We start from the raw sequence: 12,258 nt of genomic DNA, 5'->3' as shown, positions 1-12,258 counted from the left end.
ATCGACCCTCTCTTCCACCCAATAAACTTCCCTTTTGTGAATTCACCATCACCTCCACCTCTGGTAAATCTATTACAAACCCAGTTTTATTCAGAAACCATCTTTCTCAGAATCCTTGTTTTCCTATTCCCTATTCAAATGCTCCCCAATAGTCTCCTTCATGTCCCTCTAATTATTCTTTTCCTAACTCCCAGTATACTGCATTGACATAACACTACGATTCCCAGAATCCCCTTTCTTCATGTCCCGATCCCAGCTAATCCCGTCCTCCTGATTATCATTTCCCAAAATCCCAATATACTGGGACAAAGTACTATTATTTCCCCCAATTCCCTATGTGCTGTTTCAATAACCAGTCATCCTGGTCCAATTTGTAAACCTTCCCCATCATATCCCGTAGGATAATTTGACAACTTTTTTTTCCATCCTACCCCGTAGTACACTCAGGAACTCTCCCACCCTCCTTTTCCACTCTGAACCTTTACTCCCAGTCTGACGGACAACAGACTTGTAATGTTAAATGTGTACCTGGCAGGTCCCAACCCGAGGGTTGGGCAAAGTCAGGCAATTAGCTTGAACTGCACACACCTGACGGCCCTTTCTTTTCCCCACAGGGATAAAGGGTGGAGCAGAATAGTGAAGTACGAGCAAGGTGAGTACAGCAGACATGACAAGACGGCTACCACGCGGCAGTTCAAGAGAAGGACAAAAGCGGCTGGAATCAAGAGGGTGGCGTGGAGAAAGTGACCTTGCCCTTTTTGTTCCAGATCTGCATAACCTTCGTGGAAGGAGAGCCTAAGACCACGAACTATAGCACAAGTGTCCTGCACCAGATGTCAACAGTAAACGGGGCAAGCCTATGTCGGTAGGCAGGAGCGAAGGAAGCACCTGCGCCGGTGGTACTGGCCTTGACGCCAGAGAAGCCAAAAGCCAAGCGGTTCGACATGGCCGGTGAGTCAAGGGGTGAACCAATAAAAACCTGGCTATGATGAGTGAGCATCACAAAGTGGCAAGTTTAGAACCAAAACTGATAACTTTGAATGAACTGTTAAATGTGAAGGGGAGACCAGTTGCAGAGGGAAAGCGGCACCACGTTGATGCTAATTCGAGAGACTCTGGTCAAGCCCCATATGAGAGAAAATAAAAGTACCAGAAGGCCATAGGAAGGCCTGCGAAATAGGTCAAAGTGGTCATACAGCAGGTCAAGACAGCAGGTCAAGAAAAATCCCAGTACAATCAGAAGACTTTGTTCTAAAAGCACTGTGAAAGAAAGGGAAGTGACTCCCACAGCAAGTGAACCTTGAGAAATCAAGGGAATTTAATCCTGTTAAAGTCAAGAGGAGTCTGAGCCCGACCGGGAGAGATTGAGGGGTGAAGCCATCTCCTGAGCCGATAAAAAGGCAAGAGGGGTACGAGCTCGACCGAGGGAGATCCAGGGGTGAAGCCATCACCCAAAGTTGTTTTTATAAAGGAACTGTGATGAGCAGAAGTTAAAGGAACGGAAAGGGTGAACCCGAAGGATGGATGCCAGAGATTAAGCTATTGTCCAAGTACTAGCAGTCCAGAGAGGTCAGAGCCCGGCAGAGGGAGATCCAGGGGTAAAGATATCATCCAAACTTCAAGAAAGGAATTGTGGATTACAACTGAGAAGGTTCAGCCTAGAAGAGGGGGAACTGGGCGTGAAACCATCACCCATATTAAACTTTTGGAAACAAGCTTTCATTTTGTTGAAGTAACCTTTTGTTTTGTTATCTGAAAACATCCGGCCTGAAGGCAAGAGACTTTGTAAGTGAAATGAGACTTGGCCATCGACAGCCCTGATTACGGAGAGCTTGAGGGTTAAAGCTGAACTGTCATCTCACGCTAGACAAACCCGAGAGTGTGTCCTAAGAATTGTCATTGGAACTGTCGTCTCATGCTGGAAATGCCCGAGACTGTACTGTGCTCCAAGCTCCCATCTTGTCCCATGTCTAAAACATGGGGATGGGAGACCAAGGCTACCGCCTCCTGATTTGTCATTGGATAATACGTCTTTTTTTTTTCTTGAAATTTAACCACACACCCTTTGTATTTAGCCTGAGGAATTGGCAATAGGTTTTCTTAGTATAGACCCTTTTATTTGACTTGACACCACTAGGAATGTCTTATTTTCATTTGATGGTTGACACCTGTCCTCATCTTTAGATTAAGGTTTAGCTTAGGCGTTTTCCAACCCATATACCACTTTCATTGTTCAATAAACACCCTTTAACTGTGATGACTTGTGTCTTACTTGTTGTCACCAGGAGTTCCTCAACGACCTCAACGTGTGAACGACAATGGGTATAGTGGACGTCGTGCTAGGGATAGTATTACTGGCACGCCCTGTCGATGTCCATTCTCGCGTTTCGAAAACAAAAAAATGTAATACTCTGCGGCTATCACTAGATGTCAGCCTATGCATAGCATGTGAATCTAAGCAGATACAAGAATCGGAAATAAGACTACGGTGAGTAATATATTCTATTACCTGTGATTTCTATATGCTCGGTTTATAAACTAAAGTCCTAATGTATTTGTATATACTTAACGTCTAATTTGAATTACTGGTATTTCCCCGTGTGGACTCATAGTAGCCCTAGATCGGTCACACCTTTCCTGAGACAAAGCCTTGCTGCTGTGCTACCTCACTTCGATTCGGTTTGGCTAACCTCTGTCATTCCCTGTTCGCCAAAATAGGATGGCCTCCCAAAATCCCCTGAACAGGTCTGTTTTTAAAATCCATCTGAACAGTGAATGAGAGAGGTCTTCAGCTCTAACAGTACAGTATAGCCGCAAGACAACCCACCAGTTGTCCTTGAATGGTTTAGGCTTCTTGGTGTTCGTTGACTTCAGGCTTGAGAGAGGGTGGAATGTCAAGCAATTGGATCTATTTACAAAGCGGCAGCGGCTGCGGCTGCTTGGAGTTTGCGCAAGTCCTCCTGCTTCACGCATACATGGTGCAGCTTGCTAGCCATGCTTACCTGGCTTTCCTTCGTTAGGCGTGGCCTCTGCTGTGGGGACTAAGGTCCCCTGGACTTTCAGGCTCCTGTCCCCATTTCGTGCTGTTTCCCGGTGCCTTTCTCTGGATCTCTTTGTAGGGTTGATTTACCCAGCTGCATTTTGGCCCATTTTTGGTGCGACGATGCGGCAGCCTAGAGCTTCTAAAAACGGACGGAGTTGGAAGATTAAGCAGGAGGTACGTTGTATGCTGCACTCATTCTGGGCTATCTGACTGCTAGCCTGTGTCAGTCTGTTAGTTTAGGCAGGTGGCATGTGGCATTTGCTTTTCAGATTGCAATATTAACTATCTTCTCTGAGCCTATTAAGAATTTTTAAGAATCAGTTTGTTCTTTTGAGGATATTAATATGGCATATGAAGGTTAAAACGTAAATGTGTCCTCTGCAGTGTGCCAGAATTACCAGCGGCATGTTCAAGGGTTTCTCGTGAGTAAGGTTAAACTGCTTGCTTATTTCACGATGCTTGACAAGCAGGTACCACAGGAAGCTCAAAGTGCCAAGTATCATGAACCTGCTTTAATAGAGCCAGTTAGTCCATCAACTTTCTTACCATCAAGACGGAATCAGCTGTGAGGTTCTAGCACTGAGAGCAGGGCAAAAACTGCATCTGAAAGAACAGAAAAGTGAAGAGGCTGATGCCATTTGGAAGGGTGCAGCCGAGGAGCCTGATCGGATTAAACTGAGTGGAGTTCAAGTAGGCATTGATGGCTCCAACTCGCATAAGTTGTATGCCTGAAAGCTCATTAACTTGCCTGGGTGAATAGCTTGATATGCAGGGGCAGTCATTCTGGACTATTGATGAAGCATCTGCGGGAATATTCGCAGACACTCAGTGGCTTTTGGGTTGATTGGGAACTGCTTATTGCAAAACACAACACAGTCAATCTCAGTTAGGGAGTTGAATGAGTGGGGTAATTGGCAGTCCATGAAGGAATGGATTGTCGTTGAGCTGAATCAGTACAGTAATTTTAAAGAATTCTTACACTGGATTGAGCAGTTTGAAGGGGGCGGGAGCAAGGCTCTCCAAGGGACAGTGGATAAATTGTGTCTAACTGGTCAGGTGGAAGCTGCCATTAATTGTCTGACGGAAAATCGGTTAGAAGGCAGGCTGTTGTACCCTGTCCTCAAGCCTTGTAGTTTGACTTTGACAGTTGTAGTAGATCTTTCAGTTAGATCAGCTCAGCTTTGTGTACGTCCTTCCAGTCTTTTTAGTCCTGAACTAAAAACCGGTATTCTAAGGAACTTTCATGCCGGCAAAGCTCATATGCCAGAGATTGTTGAGAACATAAGAGGGCTTATCCTGGATAAGAGAAATGTATCATTACAGATGTTGAGAAATCAGCAAGGAATGAATCCGGAGAGGCCTTGGGAATAAAGTGTTGTTCTGGCTATAACAGAAAATAGGGTGGGGGTCATAAGATCATATGACTTGAATTTCCTTCAGAAGATTCGGGTGGACAAATGGTGTTCACAGAACACAGATTGTGTAGTGATGGGTTGTGGTAGAAGCAACCTCTCATACTTTTTCAGATTTCCTAGTTTGAAAATAGTTGATTTGTATTGAAATCATAGTAATTTGATGTTTGTTCTGTTTACAAAGTACTTCTGGGGGCCTGCTGTTGCATCTATTCATTGTAAATGTATTTGTTTAAAACATATTTTTATCTATTTGTGGTTTATGTACGTATTTTCTGTTTATGCATCAGTTTGCCCATGGGCCTAAGACACTTGTATGAATAAATAAGTCATTATTGTAATACCTTTTTTCTCTTTCTCTAGAGTATATTTAGGGTGGTTTTCCATGACCGGCGCCTACAGTATACAGAACATCAGCAGCTTGAGGGCTGGAGATGGAACAGGCCTGGGGATCGGATACTCGATATAGGTATATTTCAACTATATTTTTCTCTATTTAGTGCTACCTAAGTACCTATAATGTAAATCCAAGCTACCTGTACCTCGGGGTAGAAAACGTTAGTATTTCACATCACTGTTGAAACTCCGTTCAATTTTTCTGAATGGTTCTATATGGTTGCCTTTTGGACCCAGAACAATAATTCAAATGCCAGGATCGCTATATATTGAAAATATCAAATGGGGTGAATTCAGACCTACACAATGCAGGTCATTGTGGTAACTGCTACCAAAAATGGAATCTTCAATAACATTGTTCTGCCACCAATACAATAAAGTCAATCATTCTTTATTACCTGGCACTTGATAGAAAACTGATAAGAAATTATTGTGATGACCTCTGCTACTGATGTGGATGAAATAATCTGTATTGTTCATCTCACTATTTGCCTCTAATTCACTCTTGCTTCCAAGATTACACAAATGTTTCATTTCACTTAGACATCTAAATTCCTTTCACTATTTTATGGCACAGGAAATGTTAGCACTTTGCCCGGAAAACCTTAAGGTCCACCCTATTGCTTAGAAGCAAGCTCACCTGCTTAGTTCCTAGAGGGATTTGCTTTATGCCTTGAATAAAGGAGTCCTGTTCTTATTTCTTAAATATTCAGTCTAAATGTACATCAAACTATTTTTGATGCTAGTCGGTCATTAGTTCAGTAATAACTGATTAGTATCCCTGAGATTTTGCCCCAACTTAACCTTCCTTATTACCACTTGAGAGCCTGGTTTTAATAAATTGTGAAATTGAAAACGCACTTGATTGGTCTTACTGTTTCTTGTCCAATAAATAACCTTCGCTCTCATCCTCTCTTCAGTAACACTTTAATTAAAATGTGATCCTCTAAGCAGTCCTTACCGGTCCACATTGTTGTCTTCATCAACTGAAGTCTGCGTCCTGAAGTACTGTAGCCCAAACTCTCAAAGTTTGAAAAATTTAAAACTTGATCTTCCACTCTCGAAAATCCTAGACATGAAAGCTGTCCATACTCGGGCCATTTAGTCTTTTTTACATTATTATTATTTTTTAACTTTGAGGTGCACGTCTACAACTCAGCCGACATGTTATATTTGAAGATTTCAAATGGGGCAAATGTATGCTTCTCTACGCTGCGTACCTCCTCCTGCCACTTCCCTCACCAGTCCCCAGACCCATCAAGTGTTCTAAAAGACAGCTTAAGCACTTTAAATGTAGCCTCCCCCTTCAGCAATACACATCTGCTAATTATCTCCAGCATAGGAATAATTTACTCAATCTCACTATTAACATGAAACATTCCACATCACTACCTTTCCAACTAGATTGCTACATACCTGCCTGAACATGCATTCAAAGCTGCTCTAATACAACTCACTCTGTGCCGTCAACCACAGTGTTGGATAAGCAGGATGTTTGTAAGCATATCAAGTCAATGGGAGGTGTGGTTGAAAGACACTAAGCTCAGACAAAAGTTCAGACCCAGGGTCCCAACATACCCCTGTCTAGCAATTGTTTAGTTTGAAAGTAGTTGAACCCCCAAAAGCGATCAAAACTGACACATAAAATATGGCTGTCTCTCTAGGTGTGAAAACCAAGTCCATCCATCCATTCAATGGACAAAAGACTAACCAACTATTGCTTGGGTACCCTATTTGCAGCAAGACTGCTGCTTTCAGGTGGGTCAATCCAACAAGTCTGACTATTTTCTGTTGTGGCTACTTTCCAGGTGTGACTGGGAACACAAGCCGGACTAAAAAAAGAAGGCAACCCCCACCTTTCTACAATCGCAGGTCAAAAATGGCTCCTACGAAAGTATAAGTTGCCACAACAATGCACTCTTATCATTAGGTGCTGATGGTAAAAGCTGGTCTTGTACACATATTCATTTGTGAATTAAGGGCAGTGTTGAAGGGAATCCCAGACAGACTATAAAAATTGTAGTTTTTAATGACCTAAATGTATTCTTCGAAGTGTCTGGCACAGATGGCATGGCATCTCAGAAGGAATAGGCATCATGTATATCCTGGTTTAGATGACTGGCTGAAAACAAAGCATTGCTTGGAATGTCATAACTTCAAGAAGTTGAATCAAATCCCATCTCAGCGTTTGATTTTTCTTGAAGCATACTTCTGATGTGCAGAAAACTCTAAGACTTTGGTGTACAAATGTGGACACCTATGTCCAACCAGATTTCTCATAAACTGGCAGGAAAATGCAACCGTCTATGGGGATGTTTGTGTGCATGCCTTTGATCTTGCATTGCCTTCTGTATATTTGTGTTATTGTATAGTATAGTCCAAATACTTTTTATACATTTAACACAGTCAAGCTACAAGTGAACAAATACAATATTGACATTAAAATTAGAAGACTAAAGTATGTTGAGAGCTTATCCCACAGAGTTCATTTGTGTGTAATTTCTTTCAGCTTGTCTCTAGTGCATAGCCAAAACATAAATAAATGGAAAATCAAATTAAGTCGTTGCCCATGAGCAGATCCCACATATTTGCATTAAAGGTGATGGAACTCCAATATAACTATATGCATGCTCCATACACCACCTAAACTTATTAATTCCTTAAGCAAATGGCTAGTGGTTTCCAATTTATTTCCACATATTCTGTAATTTGTGGCCTGTCTAGGAAGTTTGTTCCTGCTTCCAATAGTTTTGAGAGATTCAACCACATTGAATAAGATTTTCATATATTCTCTCAAGATTTGGTTATTAGGTCATGTTTCTAAATAGTGGCCTGTGTATTTGCTTGCACACTTGTTCTATGTAGTTTCCACTATTTACCTTGGTGGCCAAGTTAACATGTTTGCTCTCTGCTAAAGGAAAATCGCTTTTCTAATGAGATTTTTAAAGATAGTGATTAGAGGCGGATCCAACGAATTGTATTGGAACATGTGGTTAGTGACACTACCTTTTAGAAAAGACGCTTGCGGTATGCCCATCTGATACTTTAACAGGGTGCTCTCCGTGGAGTTTAGTAAGCATCCTGTGATAATTCAGATTGCGCATAATTATTTGACTAATCCTGCAGGCGTCGGGTTCCATATAGAAGTATTTAATTGATGTGGTGAGGACCAATCTGCTGATAATTTGTAGGCATTTACTTTCCAAGAGGTCTAGCGGCATTGTAAGATTATGGGCCTATATTTCAGCACCAGATATAATTATAGTGATTTTTGCTTTGTAGACCGTAACAATGTAATTCATACTATATTCACTATGTTTGAGGACAAATAATTGCCGGTTAACCAGGATGTTGGTCTTATTTAAATAAGTGTTTGATTTGGAATTCTCCAGGTAGTGTGCGTAATGATACGGAATCCCGTTTGATTCGGTGTGATCTTATTTGTGGTCCAAGGGTTGAGCTTGTCCAGCAAAACGCGAGAAAAAACGTTTGTAAGAATGTTTAGCATAGTTAGGATCTTGTAATTGTTTGGATCATCACACCAACCCTTCTTGTTTACTTGGACAATTATACTGTCTGTCCAAGAAGTGGGTAGGATGCCAGTTTTGCTTATCACAGAAAATAGTTTATGCAACACATTAGCCCACTATGTTGGATTTTCTTTTTAGTAGTATGTTACAAAGGCCATCTGTTTAATATTGGTTATAAATTTGACAATGGCAGGAGCCTGTATTGCGTAATTAATTATAAACATGACCCAGGTTTCAGTGAAAGCCCCAACTACTAAGTAGTAGGTTTACCATTCTCCAAAAAGTCTGCAAATCCTGTGTACTGTAATATGTTGCCAAGACTTGCCAATGTTCTATGGTTAGCTTCCCCCTTTGGCCTCTAAGCAGTATTTGATAGTACGCCTACCATTTTTGTACTGCTAATCCTAGTTCACCTACAGCTAATTAATGTTGAAAAACACAAAGCTCTTGTCCAAGCTATTTCTTTGCATTGGAGATCTTCTTGTACCTATGCAGCATGTTTATTTTCTTGTTAGCAATAGATCTATATGGGAGTTTTTTTTCTTTTGCAAACAGTATTGATGACTATGAGAAAGTCGCTTCATAGATGGCTAACTGTAAAAAGCAATCGTAGTCTTACCCTTGTATAAGTTCCAGATCCTTGTAATTAAAGACATCAATCCCACCAACTATTTTGTTGGCTTGGTCTAGGTTATTTGTATTCCAACTTATTCTATTCATATCACATTTATTTGATTGAATTGTTTTTTATAACTCGCTGAATACTGTACTCCGGTTTCTAAGCATGGATCTGGGATTCAAACCTCTGTTGCTCTGCATGGTCTTGCTTCCAAGACCAGCATGTTGCTATCCTCCGTTCATAGTAATATTTCATGTCATGTTGGTGCTTTTACCAGGCTCATCCAGATACGCCAGAAGAGGAGTGGAAAGGGGTCACTTTCTTCTTGTGTGATTTCCATATAAATTGTCAGGCACCAATGACTGATAGACGAATATGTAATTGATAGTGGATGCACGATTCGTCAATCTAGGTGTAATCACTTTGGTCATCACTTGGACAGTAATCATTGAAAATTATAAAGCCATATGAGTACATAAGATTAGCCCTTTGTGTTTGCATCACATCAGACTTCCTCACTACATAGGAAATATGGCATGGAATGTTAGAGTTGAAATCTCCCATTATAGTCTGCAGCGTAATTGAAGCACCATGTTCTAGTAACTTTCCAACAGTGTTCAGAAGAGATGTGTGGTCTTTGTTGGTGGGGGCATAGACATCAATGGTTGATAGAATTACTAAATGTCCAGATGGGCATCTCTGCTCTAGTCTGTCAGTAAGAACTTAAGTAGTGGTAGTTTCAATTTCGGTTCTCTTTAGAGAGTTTTTAATACTAAGTAGTAGGCTTCCCTTTGGACAACCCTTATCACCCTTAGTAGACCGTCTCTGAACAGTTTGTCGACCATGAATATCCAAGGTGGTCAACCATCCATGTTTCTTGGAGAGCCACCAAACTAAAGTTAGAAATATTGTCCGGAAACCCATCTTCTCCAATATGAGTGAATCCACAAATCTTCCAGGAGAGTAGGGGAAAACGAAGAATCAGGGCCTTTGCAAATTCTTTGGTGTGTTGAATTGATGGCAGGCAGTGCCAACTCAAATTGGTTTACTGTTGTGTAACGTGTGCTGATGTGTGTCTTCTGTGGTGGCATGAATGTGTTTGCAAGTCACACTTCTTGTTATGCACAATTTAGTGTCATGGCTATCGATGTACCGATTGTTAGGGTGATTAGGCTTGTACGGATAGTGGCTAATGAGGGGGGCTGAATGGATCCTTCTCATTAAAGGGTTATTATGCTCAAGGTTGTTTTCAATAGGCATACAGTCGTAACCCAGTTTACCTATGGCTTAATCAAAGGACATTTCAAATTCAAAGATTGTGGGTAGGTGAAGTAAACCATAGCAGTTGAGTGATGTAATCTAACTGGTCAACTAAAAGGATGTCTTCGGTGTCCATACCCTCAAGTGGTGAAATATGATGGAACAATTGTAGGAGGGAATAAGGACTCCCGTTCCTGGAACACAGAGGAGACTGAAAGTGGTGGCGTGACAATGAAAAGCTTGTGGTGGACCGTGGGTTCAAGCAACAATGTTGAAACCATTATTCGACTGAATACGTGGGACCAAACGGTATCGGAAATACCGTACAATCCTTTGTGTCGTCGTCTAGGATGAAGAAGCATTGAAGGAACGATAGGGCAATAAAGGACACCCTTGACGAGTACCTTTTGAATAATTTGAAGGAAGCTGACAGTACTCAATTTACCCAAACCCTAGCACTGATATTTAATTGTAGCGCCCCCCACAGCATTAATGAACAATGGACCAAAACCCATCTTCATCAGTGTAAAATTAGAAGGTCCAGTTTACACTGTCAAAAACCTTCTTGGCATCAAAAAAAATTAAAAGCAAATTCTCAGCTTCTGAGCCAGATAGATTCCGAACATTTAATAGTGTTCTAATGTTATCATAACCGAAGCGCTGTTTCATAAAACCCACCTGGGTACTATCTATCAGAGCAGCTATATGTTTATCAAGTCTATAGGTCAGGATTTTTATAAAAAAATGTGTAACTGGGTTCAGTGTACTTACCTGCAGCTCACATCGTCCTCTTAAGATCAGTCTGACTGCTTTGCCACTCTACCAAGTTTCCAGCAGTACTACAGACTGATACTAAGTTGGGGGAATCTACAAACTACTGGGATAGTTTACTAATGTCTTCCCTCCAGTTGGGACTTGAGGAAAGCTCCTCTAACAAGTGTAAACCAACTATCTTTCTGTAGATCGTTTGTGTTCCCATTGATGTGGCAGGATTGTTATGCAGTGCTATGCTATTGTTTGCTACCTCAGGCCCTCCATGTCACCTCCCTCTGCACACTGCACTCTGGATAGGCCCAAACCTCTCCTGGGGTTTTGTAGGGTCTCTACGAATGATGCTTATCCGTAATACAACCCGATATCCCTGCAGGACTGCGTCACAAGGTCACAAGTGAGATGTTGACAGTTCTTGCCAAAGGTCTGCAGTATCGTGCGCAGTAACACCCCCATTGTGAAAGAGCTAGAACACATCAGTGGTTGCCTATGATCTGCTATATAATCGTCAATCTATGGCGCGGGGTCCACTTGAGAGCTCCTTGTGCCGACTGCCTGAACACTTGCATGCTGTTTTCCCTGTTGATAATTGGTGATATAATACATGAATCTTGATTTTTCCATTGTTAGGCAAAGTTTGAATGCATACCCTCTGGGAACACTACAAACCACTGACTACAGGCATAGGCAACCAAACCTTTGGTATAAGCTTGTACTACAGTTTTGGTAGCGTGTTGAGGAGCCAGGCTTATCCTCAAGGTATTACCCAAATTGTTCGAACACAATTGTTCGAATGTCCAAATTGACCAAATTTCAAGGGTCTGAATTCTTTCTTTCTTTCTTTCTTTGTCTCTTTGTCTCTTTGTCTCTTTCTCTTTCTCTCTTTTGTCTGTCTCTGTCTCTCTTTGTCTCTCTCTCTCTTTACAAAGGGGGGGTCTGGGAATCTCTCTACCAGCACGAACACAGCCCAATGACTTGTTCTTGGGTGAATAACCCCTGGGAGAGACTCTACCAAGTCTTTAGCTCACTGTCCCTTTCACAGAGAAGAAATTTCCCTGCATATCAGCCTTTGTCCTGCCCAGGGGCAGTCCAGCGCCGAAATGCTAGGCAATTCTCCTCTGAACAAGAGTACCATCAGTAACCCCATACACGTGTTTCAGCCTTGTTGGGCATCATCAGTGAGGTGAAACTGTTGCCTCTCTAAGAACAGTGAGCAAGGGGTCCACG

General features: G+C 41.7%; 1 protein-coding gene across 1 annotated transcript in view; it reads left to right on the top strand.

Moving 5' to 3' along the window:
* Positions 1 to 12,258, top strand: part of TFCP2 (transcription factor CP2) — a 1,231,094-nt gene that overhangs the window by 310,073 nt on the left and 908,763 nt on the right. Inside the window, exon 4 of the mRNA XM_069653380.1 lies at positions 4,819 to 4,924. Coding sequence (XP_069509481.1) covers positions 4,819 to 4,924 — 106 coding nt within the window. The remainder of the gene's footprint in view (positions 1 to 4,818; positions 4,925 to 12,258) is intronic.

This window comes from Ambystoma mexicanum, chromosome 3q (genome assembly GCF_040938575.1).
Source record: "Ambystoma mexicanum isolate Mex_15411 chromosome 3q, UKY_AmexF1_1, whole genome shotgun sequence".
Classification (NCBI taxonomy): Eukaryota; Metazoa; Chordata; class Amphibia; order Caudata; family Ambystomatidae; genus Ambystoma; species Ambystoma mexicanum.
This window is presented reverse-complemented; position numbering and strand designations above follow the sequence as displayed.